This window comes from Meles meles, chromosome 20 (assembly GCF_922984935.1).
Source record: "Meles meles chromosome 20, mMelMel3.1 paternal haplotype, whole genome shotgun sequence".
In the NCBI taxonomy this organism is placed as follows: Eukaryota; Metazoa; Chordata; class Mammalia; order Carnivora; family Mustelidae; genus Meles; species Meles meles.
In genome coordinates this window covers 18,592,985-18,619,028 of record NC_060085.1, presented here as the reverse complement: position 1 = coordinate 18,619,028, position 26,044 = coordinate 18,592,985, and the positions used below count along the sequence as shown (strand labels likewise).

The 26,044-nt window shown below is 53.9% G+C and overlaps 2 protein-coding genes across 4 annotated transcripts in view; both read left to right on the top strand.

The window, feature by feature from the left end:
• Nucleotides 1-13,672, top strand: part of IP6K2 (inositol hexakisphosphate kinase 2) — a 29,570-nt gene extending 15,898 nt beyond the window's left edge. For both annotated transcript variants that reach the window (XM_045991713.1, XM_045991714.1), the window contains exons 2-6: nucleotides 4,452-4,783; nucleotides 6,730-6,952; nucleotides 9,566-9,741; nucleotides 12,268-12,443; nucleotides 12,897-13,672. In XM_045991713.1, coding sequence (XP_045847669.1) covers nucleotides 4,582-4,783; nucleotides 6,730-6,952; nucleotides 9,566-9,741; nucleotides 12,268-12,443; nucleotides 12,897-13,397 — 1,278 coding nt within the window. In that variant the 5' untranslated portion in view covers nucleotides 4,452-4,581 and the 3' untranslated portion in view covers nucleotides 13,398-13,672. The remainder of the gene's footprint in view (nucleotides 1-4,451; nucleotides 4,784-6,729; nucleotides 6,953-9,565; nucleotides 9,742-12,267; nucleotides 12,444-12,896) is intronic.
• Nucleotides 13,673-14,872: 1,200 nt separating this feature from the next.
• On the top strand, nucleotides 14,873-25,755 carry NCKIPSD (NCK interacting protein with SH3 domain). Of its 2 annotated transcripts, none has more exons than XM_045992078.1 (13): nucleotides 14,873-14,998; nucleotides 18,170-18,279; nucleotides 18,522-18,726; nucleotides 18,916-19,006; nucleotides 19,221-19,711; nucleotides 20,999-21,169; nucleotides 21,302-21,388; nucleotides 21,474-21,612; nucleotides 21,693-21,773; nucleotides 21,894-22,022; nucleotides 22,139-22,231; nucleotides 22,370-22,542; nucleotides 24,862-25,755. In XM_045992078.1, the coding sequence occupies exons 2-13, from the start codon at nucleotides 18,233-18,235 to the stop codon at nucleotides 25,063-25,065; spliced, it is 1,911 nt and encodes a 636-aa protein (XP_045848034.1). In that variant the 5' UTR covers nucleotides 14,873-14,998; nucleotides 18,170-18,232; the 3' UTR covers nucleotides 25,066-25,755. The 2 variants fall into 2 exon arrangements, with proteins under 2 accessions (XP_045848034.1, XP_045848035.1); XM_045992079.1 differs by lacking the exon at nucleotides 14,873-14,998 and adding an exon at nucleotides 15,312-15,611.
• The last annotated feature ends 289 nt before the right edge of the window (nucleotides 25,756-26,044 follow it).

Genomic DNA, 26,044 nt, shown 5'->3' with positions numbered 1-26,044 from the left:
TAATATGTACTTATGAAAATAAGGTAAATTAAAAAGTATAAGAAAAAATTTAATCCCTCTACTAAAGTATAATTTATATACAATAGGACTCATCAATTTTAAGCCCAATTTGATGAATTTTGACAAATTGATGCAGTCATGTAATTATTGTCCCAGTCACAGCATGTAACATTTTCATTACCCCTGAAAGTTCTCTTAGTCCTCTTTGTGGTCAGTCCTATTCTCCTATCTCTGCAGCTGCTTATCTACTTTTTAGAGTTGTGCTTTTTCTAGAATTTCTTATAAATCTAATCATATAATAGAATATATGATTGGCTTTTTTCACTTACAGTGCTTTTATGATGAATCTTTATGATGAATCAAGATTCCCTTTTATTGCTGAATACTGTTGCATGATATGGATATACCATAGTTTGTTTATTCATTCACCCATTTGATGGATATTTGGGTTTCCACCTTTTGGCTATTGTAAGTAGTGCCTCTATCTATGATCATGTACAAGTCCGTGTGGACATTGGATTTCATTTCTCTTAGGCAAATACCTATGAATAGGATTATTGGGTCATATAATAAGTATTTCTTTAACTTTCTAAGAAACTGCCAAACTGTTTTCCAAAGTGGCTGTACCACTTTTTTTGCATTTCTACCAACAGTGTTTAAGAGTTACGGTGGGGGCGCCTGGGTGGCTCAGTGGATTAAGCCGCTGCCTTCGGCTCAGGTCATGATCTCAGGGTCCTGGGATCGAGCCCCGCATCGGGCTCTCTGCTCCGCGAGGAGCCTGCTTCCTCCTCTCTCTCTGCCTGCCTCTCTGCCTACTTGTGATCTCTCTCTCTCTCTGTCAAATAAATAAATAAAAATCTTTAAAAAAATAAAATAAAAAAAAGAGTTACGGTGGTGCTGGTGGTATAGTCGTGGGTTGTATGCAGATGCTGTATGGTGGTGGCCCTGGGGCTCACAGAGAGAAGGTGTGAATGGTGTGTGTTGTTTTTCCATCATCAAGCTAGTGTTCCTTACACTATCCCCTGTGACTATCCAGCCCTGGGGCTTTTCTTGAGGCAAAGTAAGTGGCCCCAGCAGACCACATTTGTGGCCTCATTAGCTAAATTCTAGGTGAGTGAGCTAAGGGCGCAAGGGTTTTCATGAGTCATAGTTGTTTTATTTGAAGTATTATTTTTTGGCTCAGGTCATGATCCTAGGGTTTTGGGATCCAGTCCTACATTGGGCTCCCTGCATAGCAGGGAGTCTGCTTCTCTCCCTCTGCCCCTCCTCCCACTCGTTCTCTCAATCTCTCTCTTTCTCTCTCAAATAAATAAAATCTTAAAAAAAATTTTTTTAAATGAAAGAATCACAAAATAGGACTTACCTTATATGTACAATGGAATTATATTTACTATTTTTCCTATTTGATTAAAACAACTAGTTACCGCTCACTAATCGCTTTATACCGTGCACACAGTAGAGGTCTACTCCATGCCTCTCTTCTCCGTTTTACAAACCAGAAAACCAGAACCCAGAGGGAGCCAGGGACTTGGAGATTATCTCCAAGCAATTGAGTGGCTGAACTGGAACTAGAATCTGGCTCCACCTAACTACACGGTAATCCGTTGTCTCCCTAACTCCCAGCTCATATTTGGCAGTTTTCTCTGTCATCGGCTTGGCTCAGACGAGGATTAGCCTTATTTTTCTTGTCTCTCTACCCAAGATGATGATGATTCTCCAGGGAGCAGTGTCCTGCGGACTGCCAGAGTTGGGTGCTGGGGGGAGGATGGCAAGGTGCCACATCATACCCAGCAGCTAATGAGTCCGCTGAGGACTTGGGTGGAGGTGATGGAGATGTTCACCTGGCCTGGTGGCCTCCAGCCGCACCCATGCGCCATACTCCAGAGATTTCCCGTGAAGGACCCGTTTTTGTTGTAGATTTTGCTTTAGGCTAAGGATGGGTAAGAGAGATGCCCGGAGAGAGATTCTTCTACCTAACTGAATACTCTTAAGGAATTTTGAACAGAGTTGGAAAGGGATTTGCATTGGTGTTAATACTACTCTGACAACAAAAGCAGTTTATTTATACTTTAATGAAAGGCTTGGGTTGTGTTTCTAAAGCCTGGCCCATAAGGGGTGTCTTGTGCATTGACAAATAATCATGGTACCTGGTTTGTGCTTGGGTTCTAGCAGACCAACTGTGAGTCAGTACAGTAGCTTTTCTTTGGTATTGCTCTTACTCCAGGGGTCTTTTCAGTGGATTAGTATGAACTAGCCTGTGTAGACCCGAAGAAAGGGCTGGTGTGGCCAAGTATCTCAGAGCTCCACCTTCTGGAGAGGGTCTGGAAATGGCTGGAATGTACTCATCCTTGGAGCTTAGAAACCTCTTCAGCACATGTCCTGCTGAGGGCTTCTGTGGTCATGAGAAGGTGGTGACAGTAGAGAAATCAGGACCTTTGGTTTTCATCTCTGCATTTAGGAAGGCTTATTGATTCCTAATCCTTGAGTCCATTTGGGGCCCACAGTCAGATCCTTCTAAAAAGAGATTAACAATCGGTTTAAACTCTAAGAGAGGTTATGTATATAAAGAGAAAATACACATGGTGAAGGCACTCTCACACCAGGCTAAATGTCCCATGTACATAGAAGTGCTGTGTCAGGGCACTAGTTTCAAAGACTTTGGGACGTAGAGGTGGCCCTATGAGGGCCTCCAACAGATTGAGGTTCATTTGGGAGCTGTGGCTTATTGTCCCTGGCCCTGGATGAGTTTCCTCACTTCCCCAAATTAGCTTTATTGTTTGTAGCAGAGAGAATAGTGTCTTCCTCACAGAAAGTATCCCAAGGACCAAATGAGGTAAGTTCCTGTAATGAGCCTAGCATATAGTAGGTGCTTTACTCACCCTAGAGGACAGTGGGCACATCTTCAGCAGACCTGTTCTCATCACCAGTATGTCACTTGGGGTAATGGGAACTGGAACCTTACAGATAATGGCATGCCCCGTGCCCTATAAGAAGTGCTAGTAGCAACTGTGTAGTCTGTAAATTACAGACTGAAAACAGAGAACTTAGCATGAAGTGCCTTGAAGTCAGTTGCATAGAGGTTGCTTTGCTGAGATCTGGGGTGTTTAGGGATGCAAAGTCAGGTCTAAGGCCCTGAACCTCAGAGAGGATGGGAGCCCTGATTACCCCAGGAGCCGCAGCTTTGGCTTATATGTGTGCCCCAGCTTTTGGAGATCAGGATAGAACTGATAAAAATAGTCAGTGACCTAGAACACTGTGTATCTTTTTAAATGGAGTTAGCCAGCCCTGATCGGTTGTTTTTAGATACAGACGTTAATCATTAACGAGAGGCCCAAGCTCCACTGTTAATAAGGTTAATGGGGCTTGTCTTTGGCCTTAGGGTTGAGGGGGAGGAGTGGACACCCTGGGGGAGTAAATCTTACCAGATCTAGAGTAAGCAGATTTTCCCTTAAACTGCATTTTATAAAAACATAATTAATGACTAAGAACCCTAATGTAATCTAGGATGATGAGTCAGTGTAGGTTCATCATTTTTTATAACAAACCTACCACTCTGATGGGGGTTATTGATAATCGGGAAGGCAATGGCATGTGTGGGGGCTGGTGTTTCTGTGGGCAGTTATCATCCTCTCATTTTTGCTCTGAACCTAAAACTACTCTTAAAATTAAAGTATTAAAAATATGTATGTATGGGGGCCTCTGGGTGGCTCGGTACTTTAAGCACTTCCCTTCGGCTCAGGTCGTGGTCCGGAGATCCTGGGATTGAGTCCCCCGGCCAACTCCCCTGTTCTGCGGGGAGGAAGCCTGCTTTTGCCTCTGCCTCTGCCCCGGCCTCTGCCCCCTTCCCGGATCGAGCGCGCGTTAATACGCGCGCTTTCTCTCTCTCAAATAAAATCTTTTAAAAAATGAATGAAGTTAGTCTTACCAGGAAATAGTAAGGATTATGGGGCGCCCGATGGCTCAGTTGTTAAGCGTCTGCGTTCAGCTCAGGTCATGAACCTGGGGTCCTGGGATCGAGCCCCACATAGGGCTCCCTGCTCCGCCCCGGAAGCCTTCTTTCCCTCTGCCACTCTCCCCCTTGTGTTCTTGCTCTAGCTCTCTGTCAAGTAAATAAAATCTTTTTTAAAAAAAAAAGGAAATGGTAAGAATTAGTCTGGATTATTAGGTGTGAGATGGGACTTTACAATATCGTGGCTTGCATTTTTCCCGCCTAGTGGAGGGCACGGTCTGTTTGAGGACACCTGCGGCCAGTCCCTGCAAGTCGAAATCTGGCCCCGCCCCGCAGTAGCTCTGGCTGTTTGTTTCTGAGGGAGGAGGCGGAGCCTGGGGTAGGCGTCGTGGGCAGGGCCAGGTCTGAGCTCGAGCTGTTTGTCTTTCTGCTGAAGTGCTAGCGGTTCTAAGGCGGTTCCCAGGCTGCTCCCAATGCCAGTGTCTCTCTTTGCTTTCGGCAGAGCGTCCTGGCCCGCGCAACCGAGGACTTGAGGCCAGACAGACGGACGCACGGACAGACGACAGACGGAGGACGCGCTGGCCGCTGGACCCCGCCGCCTCCCCCTTCTCCCTGCCGCCTGCGCCTGGAGGATGAGCCCAGCCTTCAGGGCCATGGACGTGGAGCCCCGCACCAAGGGCGTCCTGCTGGAGCCCTTTGTCCACCAGGTCGGGGGGCACTCATGCGTGCTCCGTTTCAACGAGACGACCCTGTGCAAGCCCCTGGTACCGAGGGAGCACCAGTTCTACGAGACTCTCCCAGCTGAGATGCGCAAATTCACTCCCCAGTACAAAGGTGAGCCCCCACTGCCATAGGGGTCGCCATCGCCTGGCCAGGAGATGCGAGGTGGCGCTGCCATGGAAGGCCCAGGCAGCCATCCCGGGAGCCCTCACCCCTCCCCTCACTCTGTTTTCCCTCCTCCTCCTCTTGGCCCTCAGCCCAGCACCTCACACCCTCAGTTTGCAAGCCCTGGTAAGATTGCTCAATTGTTTTGTTTTGTGAATTTGTTTTGACTTTATTTTTGGTGGAAGTGTAGTTGTGTTTTATGTTCAGGTGTCTCTTGATCTCAGTAACCCATAGGCCCCTGTGGGGGAACAGCGGGGGGGGGGGGGGGGGGGGGGGGGGGGGGGACGACTTTGGGAGGATTTTACCCAGAATCCTTGCCGCCTGCTTTTTGTCCTCCAGGAAACCAGAAGCCCTGGTGATTAGGTAGGCTGGGAGCAGGGTTGAGTCAGATGGAATGCAGGAGTGGGAGGCCTGTGCTGATTAGCTGAAGCCCTTTGCTATTACGGAATGTCCCCGAAATTGCAATGTTATGGCAACCCTTTGATTCACATATGGTGACTCTCTCTTTCTTTTTATAATGCATTTTTGGGGGTGACATCAGCCACCAGCATGGTGTGGTCTTTCCTGGGGTGGGAGGATATTTTGTAAATCAAAGAATCCATTAAAGGAAATTAAAATTACATTGCCTGGTTTTATACAAAAGACTCTTGAACAACTTAGGTTCTTCTGGGATTGTTGAAACATGCTGTTTGAAGACAGAATGTATTGGGCGCCTCTCTCTGTACTCTGAATATGCATGTGTGTTGTGGTGGGGGGGGGTGGGGGAGTTGAGGGCCCTCACTTGGTCCTTCTCTGTTGTTTTTTCCAGGACAAAGCCAAAGGCCCCTTGTTAGCTGGCCGCCCCTGCCCCCTATTTCCCCCTGGTTCTTTCCCCGGGCCACAGGGAAGTGTGGTCCCCTGAATTCCCCACCCGGGCTCCTCTGCTCCTCTGCGCCCAGAGCCAGGGACCACCTCAGAAGTGTCATCTCTCTCTGAGCACGCATTCCCCTGCAGCGAGCGAGCGAGCGAGCAAGCGGGCGGGCAGCAAGGACTGAGCAAATTGAGTGATTCCAGGCCACAGAGGCCTGGGAGGAAAGGTGTTCAGCCAGTCGGTTGTAAGGCGCTCGTCGGCACCTGCTGAAACGCTCCCACCTGGCAGCCCCCTCCTCAAAGACTGTCTAATTACACATGGCAGGTTCTAGAGACTCAAGGGGGAGAGCTGCTTTCAAGGCCACCACGCGTCTGTGCTCCCGGCCGGACCCTATTTGCCTTGTGTTCATTTTGTTCTTTTGTGACTGCAAAGACCAATAAAGTAACATGTTTGAGGACAAAAGGCTTGGGGTGCCCACCCGTGTGGGGGTGCTGCAAGAAGCCTTTGCTAGGGTGTCTGTTGTGCTGTGTGGTTTGTTTTGTTTGCTCCTTTATTTTGTTTTGCTTTCCCAGTCTTCCCTTACCCTTGGACGCTTCTTACCCCTCAGGGCAAACCTTTGTTCCCCGTGTTCGGCTCTGCTTTAAAGCAAGCCTCAGGCTGTCGGAGTTTCTGTTTAGGGCATCAAAAATTCCCGCAAGATATAAAGAGCAAATGTTTTCACGTCTCTCTTAGGATTAGAAGAATTACATAAAACTTAATAAACATTTTCAATGATGGAAAAATGTGTCTTGTAATTCTTTGGCTCTTGTTGAGTGCATCAGAGAGGAAGACTCTCGGCCATGTTTGCTCCCTAATCGCTTGTCTTGTGTGGTGTCATCTTTTCTAGCTGTTTTGATATTTGTTAGGTTTGCAGATGAGTTTGGGGCCTCTGGCAACATAGAGACTAAGGAACAGGGTAAGAAAAAAACAAATGTTACAATCATGTTATTTATAACACATCTTCTGTGGAATTAAAAATTCTCTCTGCTCCTCACCCCCCTTGCAGGTGTGGTGTCTGTACGCTTTGAAGAGGATGAAGACAGGAACTTATGTTTAATAGCATATCCATTAAAGGGGGACCACGGAACTGTGGACAGTGTAGACAATTCAGACTGTGAACCAAAAAGTAAGCTCCTGAGGTGGACAAACAAAAAACATCACGTTCTAGAAACGGAGAAGAGCCCCAAGGACTGGGTGAGGCAGCACCGGAAAGAGGAGAAGATGAAGAGGTAAGTATAAACTGAGGCCGGGAGACCCTGTACTCTGTGGAAGGGGAGGTGTCAGGGGATCTTAGTTACAGGCCAGTCTCCTGGAGCTAGGGACTCAAATGATGGACTTAGTTGTGCCTTGTAACTCTGTGGCCAGTTCCCACATGGCAGCTTCTCTTTAATGACTCTGGGTTACACTTTTGAAGTTTGTGTTAAATATTAGCATTTTAAGATCAGGATTTTTGAAATAAATGGAAAAGATGTAGTAGACTTTTTCTTAATGTATTGCAGGTGAAGCTAAAAGGCAATGCCATTTCTCCATTCAGTACTAAGGTTACCTTTGGATTACAGAAGGGTCACCTTTCTTTTATATTTTTAATTTTCCTTTAAAAAAAAGATTTATTTAGGGGCGCCTGGGTAGCTCAGTTGTTAGGCGTCTGACTTTAGTTCAGGTCATAATCCCAGGATCCTGGGATTGAGCCCTGCATCGGGCTCTCTGCTCTGTGGGGAGCCTGCTTCTCCCTCTCCCACTGCCCCGCTTGTGTTCCCTCTCTTACTGTGTCTCTGTCAAATAAATGAATAAAATCTTAAAAAAAAAAAAATTTATTTAGAGAGCATGCAGGCACACAGGATTGTGCAGCAGGGAGGGGCAGAGGGAGAGGTAAAGAGAGAATCTCAAGCGGACTCCCTGCTGAGCTCCGAAACCTATGCTGGGCTAGATCTTGGGACCCTGGGATCATGACTTGAGCTGCAACTAAAAGTTGGACACTTAACCAACTGAGCCACTTAGGCACCCCAGAAATAACACATTTCTTTCATATTTTACATTTAGGACAAGAGATAATCACTTGATTTTCAAATACAGGTTGGGTGTGTACAAAAAGGAGTTTTGTGCACATCCTAAAATAAAAATGACTTTAACCAAATTTATGGAAAGCTTCATAAATATACATGTATATATTTTAAGATTTATTTATTTGAGAGAGACCATGAGTTGAGGGGGGGAGGGGGGAGGGGCATAAGGAGAGGGAGAAGCAGACTCTCTGAGGAGCAGGGAGCAGGACAACATGGGACTTGATCCCAGAACCCTGAGATCATGACCTGAGCTGAAGGCAGATGCTTAACCAACTGAGCCACCCAGTTGTCCCCATAAAAATGTTCCTTTAAAGACATTTTTAAGTGCAGTTTTTCTTTTTAAAGTAGGCTCCGTGCCCAGTGAGGAGCCCAGCGAGGGGCTTGAATTCACAGCCCTGAGATTAAGAACTGAACCTAAGATCAAGAGTCAGATGCCTAGCTGATTGAGCCACCCAGGCACCCCTAGGAATTAATTTTTATTTTTTAATCTTATTTATTTTTAAAGATTTTATTTATTTATTTGACAGAGACGCAGTGAGAGAGGGAACACAGCAGGGGGACTAGGAGAGGGAAAGTAGGCTTCCCTCCGAGCAGGGAGCCTGACGTGGGGCTCGATCCCAGGATCCTGGGATCAGGACCTGAGCTAAAGGCAGACACCCAACGACTGAGCCACCCAGGTGCTATGGAATTAATTTTTAAATGGAAGTTATAAACAAAGGAAAGTACAGACTTCAGATGAATAATCAGATTTGGACCATGTCACCCAAGAGCACTATAGTAATGCAGACATGGAGCGCCTGGGTGGCTCAGTCAGTTCAGTGTCTGACTCTTGACTTTGGCTCAGGTCATGATCTCGGGATCATGAGATCAAGCCCTTTGTCACGTGGAGCCTGCTTAGGATTCTCCCTCTCCCTCTGTCCCCCTGCCCCCCTCCTCCCCCTAAAAAGCAGACAAAATGAAGTCATCCAGGCTCGTTGTTTATTCTGCCTTATAAATGTCATTAGCCTTTTGTTAGGCTATAACCTGCTAGTTCATTTATTTTGAAATAAAGTCTAATCATACAAGGTAAAAACAGACAGACTCTGGATTGAATTATGCCATTTTGGGTCAAGAGCCACGGTGGCAGCTCTGAAAGAGTTGTAGTCGCTCGTTGCTTCTGGGGATGCAGCAGTGACTGAGACAGGAGCCATCCCTTCCCCTCTGGCTGCTCACTGATGGTGAGAGACAAAATGGTCCATTGGGTGTCCCTGAAATGGAGGCTCCACCTATACAGAGCCGGCCAGGTGCCACTCTTTGGCATAGCTTATAAAAATGTAAACAATGTATATAAATTGAAGTATTTATAATGTAGCTAAGTAGGTTGGCTTATTCCCATGGAATTTTAGTTTGACTTTTCCCTGGCCTCCAGCCTTCAGAATCTGGGAACCTGCTGTATCCGAAGCCAGGCTGCTGGTACTGCCTAGAAGAAGAGGGCAGTAAGGGCTGCTTGGGAGGGAGTTGTGGAGGCGCCGGAGTGGATGCAAAGGCTGTTCTTGCATCTTGGGTTTTCCTTACTGTAGAAAGAAACAGGGAGATGGCCCCTTTATTTTTTAAAAATCATCTTTCTTGAGGTATAATACACTTAACAATAAAATGTATCCATTTGAAGTGTTTAGTGTGCACACTGAAACCACCACCCCATCAAGATCTCAAACTTCCCATCACTCCAAAAGTTCTCTCGTGCCTCTTTGGCCCTGAGTTTTGATAAGACATTGTGATTGGCTTCTTGTCTCCTTACAGCCATAAATTAGAAGAAGAATTTGAGTGGTTAAAGAAATCTGAAGTCTTGTACTACAGTGTAGAGAAAAAGGGGAATGTTAGTTCCCAGCTTAAACACTATAACCCTTGGAGCATGAAGTGTCACCAGCAGCAGTTACAGAGAATGAAGGAGAACGCAAAACATCGGAACCAGTACAGTATCCTTTGTTCACAGAGTATCTCAGCCTCGGGGACGGAAGGGTGGGTGAGGGCCAAAGAGTACAGAGAAGTTGGGTTTGTTTTCTAGCCATGGTTGCACCAGGGCACCCTCTGTGGTAACCGCGGACAGATCCCTATTCCCACAGGAGCAGGGGCTGGTATGGGAATACAGGTGGTGGGGAAGCAGGTGAGGGGCACCTCCCGAAGGGAACAGCCTACACCAGGGAGGCTTTGGCCTCTAGTCCAAGGAGTTGGCTCATGTTTTTGGAAATCCCCTGCTTGTCTGCCAAGGGTGGGGTGGCGGGTGGGTGCCAGCCTTTCAGTCCTGATTCATCAGACTTGCACATGAAGAATAGCACAAGGGGCTTTCCTTTTTCCCCTTTCTAGCCCATGAAGCTGTGTTTCATGGATTTTTTTCTTTTTTTAATCTTGGGGGAGGGATTCTTCAGAATTGAGTATGTTTTATTTAATTTTTTATTGGGGGATATTTTTATTTATTTTACACATTTAGTTTTACTGTAACAAAGCAACTTGTACACTTGCATCATCTTTCCTTTCCATGAAACAAAAAGGAAATTTAAAAATAAACAGGAACAAAATTATAATAGAGAATATTATAATTCCAAAGATCCTATAGGTTCTGCTGATTCTCCCATCAAGTGCCAGAGCTCAAGTCATCATTAGGAGAAAGTTTAATTTTAAAAGTGTCATCTTAAATTGCAAGGATGTCCAGTAAACATCACAAACATGCCAGGAAAAGCCATGTTGTCAAAATGTCCACTTAACCCACCCAAACATCTCAAACCCACCCTTTGCTGACCTTCTATAACCCCATTTTTTAAAGTTGTTTTTTTTTTTTAAACAGAGAAATAGGTACATGTTGGTAAATGTCCATATTTACATAGAGACACAGTGTAATATACAGAAAGGAGGAAAAAAGCTAGAATTCTGTGCACTACACAGGGGCCTAGCAACCTCTAGCTTCCAGTAGAGCTAAGAGAGGAGAAGGTTTTTCTTTTATCTACTAGGGGATATTTTAAACATTTATTTTTATTTTTTTTAATTTTTAGGATATTTTAAACATTTTTTTTTTAAGATTTTATTTATTTATTTGACAGGCAGAGATCACAAGTAGGCAGAGAAGCAGGCAGAGAAAGAGGAGGAAGCAGGCTCCCTGCTGAGCAGAGAGCCCGATGTGGGGCTCGATCCCAGTACCCTGGGATCACGACCTGAGCCGAAGGCAGAGGCTTTAACCCACTGAGCCACCCAGGCTCCCCTATTTTAAACATTTTAAACATAGAATAATACTTGGAACTTATAAGTACCTGTGACCCAGGTTCGGCAGTTAACTCGCTTATGTCCAACTCATGCCACGACTGTCTTAAACTTAGCACCCCCAGCTGAGCTATTTCTGAAGTGTCTCATGGATCTCTAAGAATATTTTAAGACATTATTACCATTATTGCTCCTTGAAAGTAGACAATAATTCCATATCAAACCTAGTTTGTGTCCACATTTTCCTAATTGTCTCATAAATCTTTTTTTTAAAGATTTTATTTATTTATTTGACAGACAAGTAGGCAGAGAGGCAGGCAGAGAGAGAGAGGAGGAAGCAGACTCCCTGCTGAGCAGAGAGCCTGATTCAGGGCTCGATCCTAGGACCTTGGGATCATGACCCCAGCCAAAGGCAGAGGCTTTAACCCACTGAGCCACCCATTTATGAGCGCCCCATCATAAATCTCTATACTGATGGATTGTTTGAATGGGGATCCAGGTGAGGTTCACATGTTGCATTTGGTCGAAATGTTTAAGTCTTTTTAAATACTCTTTCTGCAAAAACAAAACAAAAATAAGTAAATACTCTTTCTGTTTTTTCTTCTTGGAAATTTCTTGTCAAAAAACTAGGTCTTCGGGGTGTCTGGATGGTACAGTCGGGTAAGACAGCTGACTCTTGGTTTCAGCTCAGGTCCTGATGTTAGGATCATGAGATCAAGCCCCAAGTTGGGCTTATGCTCAGTGGACAGTCTGCTTGAGACTCCTTCTTCCTCTCCTTCCCACCCAATAAATAAATCTTAAAGGAGGGAGGGAGGGAGGGAGGTTGGTCAGTCAGTCAGTCTTCTAAAGGTTCCCACCATCTGGATTTTACTGATTACATTCCTGTGATGTCCTTTACATGTTACTTCCAGTTCACATACAAGGCTACGGGATTTACTTATTTAATGTTCTATTCGTAACTTAGGACAATCTGGTGTGGAACCCTCTTCCCACACCTTGCTGAGTCCAGGAAATGTGTTTGTGTCCCTCAGGCTGGACCCAGGCAGTTCCATGACAAGAATTTGAATATGCCTTTTAGCTATCTAGTCAGCCAGGCTTCGGCTCCCTGTGTGGGGGGATAGCAGGACTAATGGGGCTCTCTGTGGACTCGGGCTTCTTTGAGGCCCCCTGTGCAGGCACTAAGCCCTGGGAGTGCCAAGGCCCCATGCAGCAGCACCTTCTTAGAGGGAGGATTGTCCTTAACCATTCAGAATTCATCTTACTGGAAAATCTGACTTCCCGCTACGAGGTGCCTTGTGTCCTGGACCTCAAGATGGGTACCCGCCAGCACGGTGACGATGCTTCAGAGGAGAAGGCAGCCAACCAGATCCGCAAGTGCCAGCAGAGCACATCCGCAGTCATCGGTGTCCGTGTGTGTGGCATGCAGGTGAGGGGAATGCTGGGCTAGAGCCTGGGCTGACTAGCGCTGCCAGTAGCTGCTGCTCCCGAGCCCTGGCATGGGCCTGTTTTCTCAAGGTTCCAGCGTGACTGAGTCTGTCACTCTCTGGTTAGGTAAAAAGCATGCATGCTTCCGTGTACCCTCTGGGGCTGACCTGGTTGGCTGAGTCCAGAACCTCTGGACAGGAGCGGGAATTAGGGGAGGGAGGTTAGGCCCTCTCCATAGATCCATACGCTCAGCAGGGGTCTGTGCACAGAGCCAGGTCAGAGGGCTGCATCCTGCCTGAGTGGTTGCTGATCAGAGAGGACAGTGTCTTGTGTGACTGGTGTACCTAACAGGTTAAAGGCTCCGATCTGGGGCTGTCCTGTTGCTGCTGTTCCCCCGGGGTTCAGGCTTTGAGAGTGGCGGTCAGTACCTAATCAGCCGGTCTCCCCCCAACAGGTGTACCAGGCAGGCAGTGGGCAGCTTATGTTCATGAACAAGTACCATGGGCGGAAGCTGTCGGTGCAAGGCTTCAAGGAGGCACTTTTCCAGTTTTTCCACAATGGTCGGTACCTGCGCCGTGAGCTCCTCGGCCCTGTGCTTAAGAAGCTGACTGAGCTCAAGGCTGTTTTGGAGCGACAGGAGTCCTATCGCTTCTACTCAAGCTCCCTCCTGGTCATCTATGATGGCAAGGAATGGCCTGAGGTGGCCCTGGACTCAGATGCTGAGGACTTGGAGGACCTGTCAGAAGAGTCAGCTGACGAGTCTGCTGGTGCCTATGCCTACAAGCCCATCGGCACCAGTTCCGTGGACGTGCGCATGATCGACTTTGCACACACCACCTGCAGGCTGTATGGCGAGGACAGCGTGGTACATGAGGGCCAGGATGCTGGCTATATCTTTGGGCTCCAGAGCCTGATAGACATTGTCACAGAGATAAGTGAGGAAAGTGGGGAGTGAGCTTGCTGGCTGCCCCAGCACTTGAGAGACTCTCTGTGTCCCAGGCACAGCTGTGCTGCGTCGGGGAGGAGGCCAGTATGGCCAGGCCTTTGGCCCCTGCAGCCTGGAGCTGATGTGCAGAGGCCTCTGTGAGTCCCAGCCTGAGCCAGCCCCAACCGCGTTCGGAGTCTTTTATTTATTTTAACTATTTCTTCAACATTCCACATTTGATGATGCAGATACCTCTTTCTTCCCTGAGTGTAAATGTTCTAATACAAATCTTTTTGTTAATTGTACACAGTACTGCTGTCGTTCTTACCAGGGGCAGGCAGCCAGCCCCCTTCCCGACCCCGCAGAAGCCGTACACATGCTGTCTCCACCCTAGCCCAGGAGTATTTTCCTGGCTGCTGCCCCCATCTTGTAGACCTAGTCACCACAGCTTCTTGGCTTGGCCCGTAGGTCTCTTTGGGGTCTGTGTTGGACTAGTATGGCAGCACCCTCTAAGCAAAGAACTTGATACAGGTCTTTCCCTGCACTCCTTGCAGCTTAAGAGAGTGGGGCAGCATGTGTGCCAGACCTTGGATCCAGCTCCTGCACCGTGATGTCACATGTCCCAGAGCCAAACCGGGGTCTCGAGTAGCTGCCAGGCTCTGGTCTATTGGCAGCCATGGGCTCCATGGTCAAAGGTCCTAGGAGGTGGGGGTCCCAGTGAGAAAGGGTGTCCTCTTAATCACACCATGTGTCACCACTGCTACCCACCACAACTACGCTGGTCTTATCTACCCAGCTCCAGCAAGGCTAGGAGGGTTCTGGGGGGTGTGGCAGCAGGTCTTGAACTGTAGAGTCAGACACCAGGGAGAAGGGCACAGACCCAGTGCCAAAAAGGTAGGGTCTTGATGTCCACTTTTAGCAGCCCCACACCTCCCTGAAACTCCCAGCCCCTCCTCTCCAAGGCCCTATGCTCACTCCTCTCCATACGCCTATGCACCATGTCCCGAAACACCAACTGTATACACTGGTCTGTTTGTGCCCACAACCCCTGCACCCTGGGCCCAGGCTTCCGGTGGGGAATGTGGCCGGACCAGTACCTGGACAGGAAAAGGAGGCCCCCGGGGACCCTTAGGGCCTCTCCCCTAGGTCCCTCTGTCTCTCAGGACATCAAGGACAGGTTGGGGGTGACGGGTCAAACAAGCTCTTAATGCCACATAGCACCCTCCTTCCCCACCCTCATCAGCTCTCCTGTCTGCCCAGAAAGAAGATAATTAGAAGTATTATGTCCTATAAAGACAATAGAGCAACGTGACAGCGACTGGGAGCATAATGACCTTATGCTGTGAGGGGGGGCAAGTGAGCCCCAAGGGAGGAAACCCTATGCAAAGACCTGTATTAGAGGAGTAAAGAGAAGCGAGTGAAGAGAGGAGGTGGGTGGGCCGCGAGGGCTGGAGGACTTTGGACTGGGGTATGGCCAACCTGGTTTCTGTGCGTGGTGCATGCGGCTGGCAGTAGGGACTCGGTGAAGAGGGGTCACGCGGCCTGCAGACACCAAGAAGACCGGCCCCCGCGGGCGCCTCCAAGTGTTGGATCAGCGAGATGCAATGATGGGACTACGCTACCGTTAGTAGGTCAGGACCCACTCTCCCGGCGTGGCGGCAACGCTCGGGACCAGAGCGCAGGACGCACACTCGCCGTTGGGCTGCGGGCGGAGCGCTCCTTCCGGAGGTCGAACGGATCTCAGCACCCGGGCTTGAGTGTAGGACCACGCGGGAGAAGCTGGGGTGGGGCTCCCCGGGCGGGTACGGAGCGGGGGCTCAGAGGCTCGGAGTCTTAGGGGTCCGGACCCGACCGGAGGCTAACTCGAGCTGTGCCCGGCCGCGCCGCGCCGCTCGGAGCCGCCAGGGGGCGCCGCGACGCCCCTCCCGAGGCGGGGCTGCGGCGGGCGGGCGGGTGCGCGCACGCGTCGTGTGTCACAGGCCGGGGCGGGGCGATCGCGGCGCTCCCGGCCTGGCGTCCTGGTTCCGCAGCCCCCGCCGCCTCCACTGCCCCGGCGCGGCCCGGCCCGGCCCCATGTATCGTGCGCTCTACGCGTTCCGCTCGGCGGAGCCCAACGCGCTGGCGTTTGCCGCGGGGGAGACCTTCCTGGTGTTGGAGCGTAGCAGCGCGCACTGGTGGCTGGCGGCGCGGGCGCGCAGTGGCGAGACCGGCTACGTGCCGCCCGCCTACCTGCGCCGCCTGCAGGTAAGTGTTCCCTTCCCCGGCCCGGCCTCCGCGGTCCCTCGACTGGGCCCCATCACGGGCTCTCGGTACCCACCCGGAAGCCCCAGCCCCGCCGGGACCTCCCGCAGATAGGGAGTTTGAGCACCTGACCCTGAGACCCCAGACTCACGAAGACTGGGACCCCAAGAGCCCGCACCCCCACAAAAGACCAGGCCCTTGACAGCCAACTCTGAGGACTCCAGACCTGCAAGCCTAACTCTGGGACTGAGACTCCTTGGGATCCCAGACCCATTGAGACCCAATATCTGAAGCTCCCTCTGAGAAGAATTCAAGACTCAGTCCTGAGATTCCTTTACCGCCGAATTCTGATAAGTTCCTCGGATCCCTGAAACCTCAGATCCATAATCAGTCCTTTCCCTGGACCCGACGGGTCCCACACTCTTGCCTCCCACCCTCAGACCCCCAGCTGGAGCCACTGTCTCCACCACTGAGACCCTGGCCACCCTGGACACCACCTGTTTCCTCAACCATCCTCTATGTCCTCACTCCTCCACTGACCTCCTGAAGCCCCTGGATGACCCGCCAGACCTCCAAACTTTGAGACGTCTGTAGCTTTTGCTCTCCCGTATTCACCCACCCCCTAAGCTCTTCTTCAGACCACCCCCAACCCTCTTGGAACCAAAGATCTCAGTGTCTGTTGGCACTCCCTGGCACTACTCTCCCCAACACCCTTCCTCCCCCATCACAAGCCTCAGACCCTGACTTTTCAGACAAATTCTCTCTGAAATTGCAAAGTCCCATCCCTCCTTGTCCGCAGCCTGGGGTGGGGGCCTCTCCCGTTGTGAGGAAGTGAGATCTCTTCACGGCTTTCCCTGGTCTGACTATGGCCCTGTTTCCTTCCAGTGGAGGCCACATCTCCAGTTCCTGTTTCCCCAAGAATAGTCCTGCTGTGGGGGCTGGGGTGTAAGTGTCTCCAGCTGGTCTATTCTGACCTCAGGGGAAAGGAGGGCCTGGAGCCTCCAAGCCTGGCCTGTGCCAGACACCCCCGCCCCATCCTAGTCCCTAGTCTTTAGGAAACATCCTGTCCCAGCCCAGTTCAGGACAGAAATAACAGGATAAATTTGGAGATGTCATCTGGTCTTACCAGAGGGGATGGGCCCTGGGACTTGGACCCTCAGCTTGCTCCCATCTAGGAGTGCCTGGGGCGTGACTGGGGCCCTGGACACTAGGGCTGCTGGCTTCGGAAGGAGCGTGTCAGACCCAGCCTCTCTGGGGTTGGGGGCTTGTTGGAAGCCTCTTCTTCAAGGGCCCATGAAGATCCTTTTCAGAGCTAGTGGGGCTTGGGGCTTGGCAGGGGCAGGGAGGCTCCCATCCCCTCGTAGTCTCTTTCTGCATATCTCCCTGCCTCTTTCTCCCTAACTCTGTCTGTGTCTGCCATTCCGACTCTCTTGCCGTCTCTGGCTCTCAATTTCTTTCTGCGTTGTCTCCCTCTGCCTGTCTCTCCCTCTCCCTCTTCTTCTCCCTCGCCCTCCCTCCTCCCCCTTCCTCCATCCCTCCCTCCCTCCCTCTCTCCCCTTCTCTCTCTTTCCTGTTTTCTATGGATATGTGTTTCTTTTTTCTGTCCCCCTTTCTGTCTGCTGTCTCCCTGCATTCTGGCATTCCCCATGCTACCTGGAGGGCTTTGCTGACCTCTGTATCCATCTGTCCGTCCCCGTCAGGGACACTTCTTCGACCCTGCTCTGAGTGACGTCACCTCAGTTCAGAGACCTCCGTGTACCCTGATGGACCATGATGGACAGGGGAGGGGTGGAGGTGAATGGTCCCACAGCTGCCACCCCCTACTCTTCACACCATGCCAGTCTGGCTGGGCAGATTAGACCCCCGAGTTTCTGGGTCTGGCAGCATGGAAATCTGGGCCAGGGGCCAGGCCCCTCTCTTATGTCCATCCTTTGCCACAAACACAGACTGCTGGTTCCCAGGACAAGACTGGAAGATTCCTGGAATAACTAGGGGGTATGAGGGCTAGAAGCAGGGATGGAAAGAGGAGATCCTTTGGCCCATCCTCACCTGGTCCCTCAGGCCCATCCCCGGGGTCTGCCGAAGGCTCTGTGAGGACAGGGCTATTCTGGAGTGTGACCTTGGTTTGAAGAAGGATCAGCAAGATCCAAAGTGATTTGTTAAGGGTTCCAGACACTAGAGGCTCCCTGCTTGGCATGTTAGCCTGGGCTCCGAGCCAGGCCTGGGGATAGACTAGGTATGTACTCATGGTCTCAAGCTGGGGGTCCCTGGGCTGTGTTTTTGCTCTAGATCCCTGGTGTTCGGAGACAGCTGAGAGCCTCACTGTGGGGCCTGACTGGGACCCCCATATGTAAAGCAACAGCATGGGGCCGCCCTGTGCCCCAGCTCCCTCCCTGAGTGACACAGTTTTTGAGAGCCTTAACTTCATATTCTCCTTCAGCTTTCTGTGCTCCTGTCTAGCATTCTAGGTTTTCGCTGTAATGGGGCTCCATCCTGGGCTGGGTCAGGGCTCACCCTCCCTAGGTCCCCAGGTCTAACTGCTCACCCTTGCTCCCACCCAGGGCCTGGAGCAGGATGTCCTCCAAGCGATTGACCGGGCCATTGAGGCCGTGCACAATGCAGCCATGCGGGATGGTGGCAAGTACAGCCTGGAGCAGCGTGGAGTCCTTCAGTGAGTGTGGGGGAGGGGAGGAGGACGGCCCCCTCCACCTCCCTGCTGCCCGCCCCCCAGCATGGTAGGGTGGGGGTCCTTCAGTGAGAGCTGGGGATGTCTGGAAGGCAGAGTGGGGTGGAGCAGGAGGGAGGTGGGAGCAGCCTGGGCTAGGAGGGGCCCCTGCTGCATCCCACAGGGAGCGTGAGAACTTGGGGAGTTTTAAGGTCACTCGCCCAGTGATTTCCCTGCCCCTCCATCAGGAAGCTGATCCACCACCGGAAAGAGACCCTGTCCCGCAGAGGCCCCTCTGCCTCCAGTCCCTCGGCTATGACCCCGTCCACCAGTGACCACCATTTGGATGCTGCTGCCGCTAGGCAGCCCAATGGGATGTGTCGAGCTGGGTTTGAACGGCAGCACAGCCTGCCCAGCTCCGAGTATCTCGGGGCAGACGGAGGCCTCTACCAGGTATGCGGTGAGGGAACCCTGGGGAAGGGAGGTGGGCGGAGCTTCAGTCTGGGTCCAGAGGCTCCAAGAGCCCCCTCGGGTCTGGGATGCAGAGCCATAGCCCAGCCCATGCCAAGAGCCCAGGGCCCCCACCAGGCCGGTACCCGAGTTAGCAACCTGCCCTCCCAGATCCCGCTTCTGTCCTCCCAGATCCCGCCACAGCCTCGCCGAGCAGCTCCCACCACGCCACCCCCACCCGTGAAGCGCCGAGACCGGGAGGCCCTGATGGCCCCAGGAAGTGGTGAGAAGGCAGGGTTGGGGCAGTTGGTGGGGGTGGGCACCCTGTGCTTGGAACAGCCGTTCTGCTTATGTCAGGAAGTGAGGGGTTCTGGGCTCAGCGGGGTGGGTCTGGCAGAGAAACCAGGCCCTGTGCTGGGAAGGCTGGGGCTCAGGGCCTGGAGGGGTAAGGGACCCAGAGGGGCTGTCCCAGCACAGCATCCGCTCTCTGCCCACAGGCGGCCGCAACACCGCGCCCTCCGGGGGCAGCTCTGTGTCCAGCGGCTCCTCAGTCAGCAGCACCTCCCTTGACACGCTCTGTACCGGCTCTAGCTCGTCGGAGCTGGGCCCCAGCTGCTCGCCCACGCCCCCGCCTGTGCCGCGCCGAGGCACACATACCACTGTGTCCCAAACGCAGCCCCCTCCCTCCAAGGCGCCAGCCCCTGAGACCCCTACAGAGGAGGTGGCAGTTGATACGGCCTCAGCCCCCGATGAACTGGAGGCCCTGGGTGCCCTGAGCCTGGGGACCACTGATGAGAAGGCGGTGGCTGAGCCTGCCGTGCCCAGGACCATCGGGGCAGAGCTGATGGAGCTCGTGCGGAGAAACACCGGCCTGAGCCACGAGCTCTGCCGCGTGGCCATTGGCGTCGTGGTGGGTCACATCCAGGCCTCCGTACCAGCCAGCTCGCCTGTCATGGAGCAGGTCCTCCTCTCGCTGGTAGAGGGCAAGGTGAGGGTGGGCAGCTGGGCCCAGGGCCTCCCCATCCTCGGGCCGCCCTGCCTCCCCCGCCCCATCCCTGCCCTCACCCTTGCATCCACCCTCGACGTGACGCGCATGTGTTGAGCTCTGGCTCAGTCTTCATTGTGCCAGGTGCTGGTGGCCTTTGAACTGGTCCCTCGAGGGGAAAGGGAGAAAGGGAGGGAGAGCATTCTGGGCAGAGGCTCAACCTGGACAAGGGCCATGAGGCAGGACCACACTTGGCTCCCCGGCAGGAGCGAAACAAGGCCAGCATGACTGTAACATGGGGAGCAAGGGAACAGGTGGTGTGGGAGAAGGTGCGATTTGGAGCAGGTGACAGATGAGGCCAGATGTGAGTGGTCCAGAGTCTTCTCTGGCTGCAGGGGGAAAGTGGACAGAGCGCATGGGAGAGGGGAGTGCCTTGCTGGCCTTGGCAATGGGGAGGAGTGGGTGCTTTGAGAGCCGTGCCGGAGGCCTTGGTGCTGACGCAGGTGTGAGTCAGGTGCGTGGGCGTCGTGGGGCCGGTGGGAGCCTTTGCCAAGGTTGGGGCACTGATCGGGAAGCAGGATTGGAGGGTAGCGAACCATCTCTGTATGGGGACCAGATGGGCCCACGGTCCCTCCTTAGAGCCCCAGGATCCAGCAGCCGTGGGCGGGGGCAGGGGCAGGGGGTGGAGCAGCAGGTCAGCAGGGTCGTCGGTGCTGGGCACAGCCGGTGCTTGTCAGACAGGAATCACCGGGAGACAGAAGGTGGGGAGACGACAAGGCCTGGTGGCGTGTTGTGCGGCATCTCAGTCACATTCAGGCAGTGGCAGTCAGGAGCCTCCCACACGAAGATGTTTACGCAGGGCTGGGATGAGAGGCGGGCTTTTGGAGGGCACCCCGCACATGTGTCTCGTGCAGAATCTGGTCCCAGCAGGTTATCAAGACTGGGGGCGATGGAGGTACTTGCAGAGGGGCTATGGGACCGGGGTGCTGCCCTTGGGAGTTTCCGTGTTGAGGTGTGGGTCATGGGAGCAGGTGTTTCGTGGGAGCTCGAGGCGGGCCAGGGGGAAGGACGAAAGAGAACCAGGGGCTGATACCCTCCCAGGCTTTGGGAGGCCACGAACCAGGGGCAGCTCCGAGAGGTGAGGCGGGGGACGCTTGCCTGATGTTGGCCTGGAGCTCATGCCTGTGATATCCTCAAGGTCTGGGTCAACTTCCCAGCTTTGGGGGCTTCCTGGAGATGGGGATGGGCCAGGAGTGTGCTGAACCCTGCCTCCTTCTCTCCCCAACCCAGGACCTGAGCACTGCCCTGCCCTCAGGGCAGGTGTGCCATGACCAGCAGCGGCTGGAGGTGATCTTTGCAGACCTGGCTCGCCGGAAGGACGATGCCCAGCAGCGTAGCTGGGCCCTGTACGAGGACGAGGGAGTCATCCGCTGCTACCTGGAGGAGCTGCTACACATCCTGGTGCGGGGGGTGGGGGGCGGCCCATGGGTGTCCTTCCCCCAGGGCTCAGGAGTCTCCCCTGCGTGTACTCCGCTCCCTCGTGTGTGGCCACGCGGCTCCCACTGAGTCTGTCGCACTTCCTCCTCCCTGCAGACTGACGCCGACCCTGAAGTTTGCAAGAAAATGTGCAAGAGAAATGAGTTCGAGTCTGTCCTGGCCTTGGTGGCCTACTACCAAATGGTGTGTGCGAGGCAGGGGGGCGGGGCGTGGAGGCGCCGGGCGGACGCGGGGCTTCCGGGCACTGAGTGCACGGGTCTCCCGCCAGGAGCACCGGGCGTCCCTGCGGCTGCTGCTCCTCAAGTGCTTCGGCGCCATGTGCGGCCTGGACGCGGCCATCATCTCCACACTCGTGTCGTCTGTGCTGCCTGTGGAGCTGGCGCGGGACATGCAGACTGACACGCAGGGTGAGGCGAGGGGGAGTCGCCTGCCCCATGGGGGGTCCCCACCAGCCTGAGGGGCTCTCACCGCCTGCCTTGCCCTCCAGATCACCAGAAGCTCTGCTACTCCGCCCTCATCCTGGCCATGGTGTTCTCCATGGGGGAGGCAGTGCCCTACGCACACTACGGTAAGTGGGCAGCTCCCCGACTGCTGGGAGCCTGAGGGTCTGGGGACCCCCTGCCCTGGGGTTGACAGGAACCCAGGGGGCAGGGACGGGGAACTCAGATTGTGTACGCCCCTCCCCCAGAGCACCTGGGCACGCCCTTCGCCCAGTTCCTGCTGAGCATCGTGGAGGACGGGCTGCCCCTGGACACCACCGAGCAGCTGCCGGATCTTTGCATGAACTTGCTTCTGGCTCTCAACTTGCACCTGCCAGGTGGGGGGCGGTGGCCGGCGGTGGAAGGGGAGGGCGGGTGGTGGCCAGCAGGAGGGGGCTCTCCCTGCTTGGTGCTTGGTGCCCATGTGCTGGTCTATACCCATGTCCTTCCTCAGCCCCGGACCAGAACGTCATCATGACCGCCCTGAGCAAACACTCGAATGTCAAGATCTTCTCCGAGAAGCTGCTGTTGCTGCTGAACAGAGGGGGTGAGGGCCGGGGAATCGGTGTGGTACCACTGCCCTGTCATTTGCCTCCGTGACCCCCGTCACTCCCTGCGGTGCCCTGGGCTGCCCCCCTCACCCCCCGCAACGACCGCCCTGACCCCTTCTCCCCCTGCCTCCTAGATGACCCCGTGCGTATCTTCAAACACGAGCCGCAGCCGCCGCACTCCATCCTCAAGTTCCTGCAGGACGTGTTCGCCAGCCCTGCCACGGCCGCCATCTTCTACCACACGGACATGATGGCGCTCATCGACATCACCGTGCGCCACATCGCGGACCTGTCGCCTGGAGACAAGGTGCCCAGAGGTGGCTGCGGCGGGGGTGGGAGCTGTGTAGAGGCTGAAACGGAATGAAGCGGGGGACAGGCCACGGAACGGAGTCGGGGGATGGGGTACAGCTGGAGCCAGGCCGGTGTGGGGGCTGCTCAGGAACCATGGTGGGTGTGCCCAGACCCAGAGGAGCCCCGGTGAGCTCCTGTGGGCCAGGCTGCCCGGACAGAGCTGGGGTGGAGGAAGCCGGGGGGGTCAGGCAGGAGGAGGGGGCATTTCCACAAGGCCTCAGAGGCTGCGGCAGGAGCTCATGATCTCAGAGGAGGGGATTTGACCTGACCGGCACCCCAGATGTCGCGTAGACTGTATGAGAGCTCAGGGGAGGTGGGAAGTTTGCAGGGAAGCAACCACGGCTGTCAGGGTGGCCTGCGTGGGCGGTGAGAGGCCATGGCCATGGGGGACGAGGTCAGGTTTGCGAATGAGAGGTGAGTGCCAGGGCCTGCCGTGGACTTCTGTTAGGCAACCGAAGTGTGACTGCGGTTGGAATTGCCCTCCAGAGGCCGGAGGTGACTGACAAGCAGAATCCGCAGAGTGGAGGGAAGAGGGTCCGAATGGAACGTGTAAGAGAGAATTTGAAGTTGGAGGGAAGTAGGAGGTGGACATTGGAAGCTGTAAGCGGAGACGACAACTGTGAGTTTGTCTATGAAGGGAGCAGAAGAGCGGAGGGCCGCTGGAGGGAGATGGGTCAGGAAGTGCTTTGTTTCTTTTTTTTTTTTTAATTATTTATTTATTTGAGAGAGAGAGAGAGAGAATGAAAGAGATCATGAGAGGGGAGAGGTCAGAGGGAGAAGCAGACTCCCCCCGCCCAGCAGGGAGCCCAATGTGGGACTCCATCTCGGGACTCCGAGATCATGACCTGAGCTGAAGGCACTTGCTTAACCAACTAAGCCACCCAGGCACCCCTGTCAAGAAACGTTTTAAAGGCAGAAGATGCTGGTGCAGGTTTTTGGGCCGGAGGAATGATCCAGTAAGCATCAAGAAATGGCTGGCGTGTTTAGGAGTGTGGGCCAGTGCAGGAGCCAAGGAGGTCAGGCCTGGAGATCAGGAGATCAAAGCCTGGGAGGGGACCCCCCCAACCCCCCAGTGGGAGCCAGGGCAGCTCATTCTGGCAGGGACAGGTGAGATGCGGGTGCTGGGAGGGGAGGACAAGAGTTTTCTGGAAGATTGCTTGTTTTCTCCATGGAGCGCAAGGCCAGCTGTTGTAGGCACTTTAGATCCGGAGAACTGGGAGAAGAAGGTGGGCAGTTGTCCTTAAGGGTGCGTGAATGTAGCAGAGGAAAGAGCCCGGAGTGCAGGGCCGTGCTGCACGTCCATGTGAGCTTTATGGCAGGGAAGGAGGTTTGGGCCTGTGCAGGGCCTTGGGGCTGTCCACTGCTTAGACGCTGGGAGCGGATATGCAGGTGCTGTGGTCTGACCAGGCTTGGGGGGCACAGGGAACGCTGCCTGAAGAAGTGACTCCTCTAAGCACAGGTCAGTGCTTAGAGGGTCGGTGGATTGGGTGTCTCAGTGAGGAGAAGGAGCAGCTGGGCTGTCAGACTGGAGGGGCTGTTGAAGCTTTTTCAGCCAGAGGTGCTGGGGTGGGGGATGTTGGCCCTGGACTGAGGCCGTATGTGGAGGGTAAGATGGTGGCCGGGGGGTAAGGGTGATTTATCAGAGAAGATACCCGTGTTTCTAGCCTGTGGGTTTAGGTGGATGGGTGTGCTCTTTAGTAAGAAAAAAACATGAGCAAGCCTGCTGTTTGGGGAAGATGGGGAAGGTCGTGAGAGGGACAGTGGACGTGTGCAGCAGAGGTCTCTCTGCGGGCTGCGGGAGACGAGAAGTGGGCAGTGGATGTTCTCACCTGGAGCTCACTGGACAGGACCCGGCCAGAGGTGTGAACATGGGTCAGTATCTGAAGCTGTGGGTGTGAGTGAGATCTTCAGAGTGGGGGGGGGGGGAGTGAGCAGCAGGGGGCCTCTGACTGCTCAGCGGCCCCCTAAGCGCCTAACAGTAAAGATGGGCAGGAGCTGGCCGTTTGCCCTTGCCGCCTCGCCGAGCCAGGACTCCGTGGGCTGGCCCCGTTCTGGGACTGCCTGTGTCTGGGACGGTCCATCCATTCACTTGCTCGGTGGCTCTCGAGGGCCAGTTCTGGGCCAGGCACGGGGTGGGTGCTGGGGGTACAGCCCTGATCCTCAGTGCTGTGAGCTGGTCCATGGCCCCGGGGGCCCACATGGTGGCCTGTTCCTGTGTCCGGGGGCGGTGGCAGTGCCTCCCCTGGGTCCCTGAGCTCAGCCGCTCCTCCTACAGCTGCGTGTGGAGTACCTGTCCCTGATGCACGCGGTGATCCGCTCCACGCCCTACCTGCAGCACCGCCACCGTCTGCCTGACCTGCAGGCCACCCTGCGGCGCATCCTGACCGAAGAGGAAGCCTCGCCCCAGGGCCAGATGGACCGCATGATTGTCCGAGAGATGTGCAAGGAGTTCCCCGTGCTGGGCGAGGACCCCAGCTAGCGCCTTCCTTCCCTCCCTTCCCTGCAGCCCTGGGCAGGGTGCAGGGGACACGGAGGCGTGGCCCTCAGAATGTTTTGCACAGACAGCGTGGGGCAGGTGGTGGTGGAAGGGACCTAAGCAGGGCCCCCGCCCAACCTAAAGTAGAGCCAATGCGAGGGGCCAAGTGCGGGATTGGGGACCACGCTCTGGGAGCTCTGCTGGGGCAGAGGGCCTGTGTGAGCTGAAGCCCCTCCATCTCCTGGTAGGCTGCCTCTTCAGCATGCCCCCTCCCCTCAACACAGATGCACACTCAGAGTCCTGCTGCTGCCCCAGGCTGGCCCAGAGTCCCCGTCCCTGTCCTGCCTAGTGTGGGTCCTGGGCTTCAGCAAGCCATGTCCTTAGGGTAAGGGGAGGCGCCTTCCGCCAGCTCTGTTCTTTGCCTTAGCTTCACAGTGAGTGCTGCTCATATGCTCCCCCTCCCCGTGGGGGTCGCTTTCCCTTGCTCCCACCCCAGAGGTCTTGGCCAAGCTGCTGCTTCGAGCACAGAATCTTAGTGACGGGCCATCTCTTCAGGAGCTCTGCAGAAGAGCGTGATGGCACTGAGAAAGCCAGTGAGAGTCTATTTTCTCTGTAAAAACAGACTGAAAAGCCATGTGTATTTTCCCGTGTGCTGCAGCTCACCTTCGGAAATAAATCACAGGCATCTGCAAACAGGCTGTGTGCTCAGCAACCCCGCATGATCCTGGGTTGGGGTGGGACAGGATGGGCAGGGGACGCTGGGGCCTCAGAACCTTGTCACTTGCTTGCCCTGACCTCTCCAGCGTGGGGAGCGGATGGTCCCTAACAGGCCTGCCCATCAAGGTCCCTTGAGCCCTGTTCAGCCTCTCTCCCCAAGTTCCCATTTCTCCCGGGCCACAGCTAAGCCAATGAGTGCCCCTCGGCCTGTTTGCAGGTGACTGCCCTTGCAGACCTCACTCCTCCCCTGGTGAAACCCTATTCT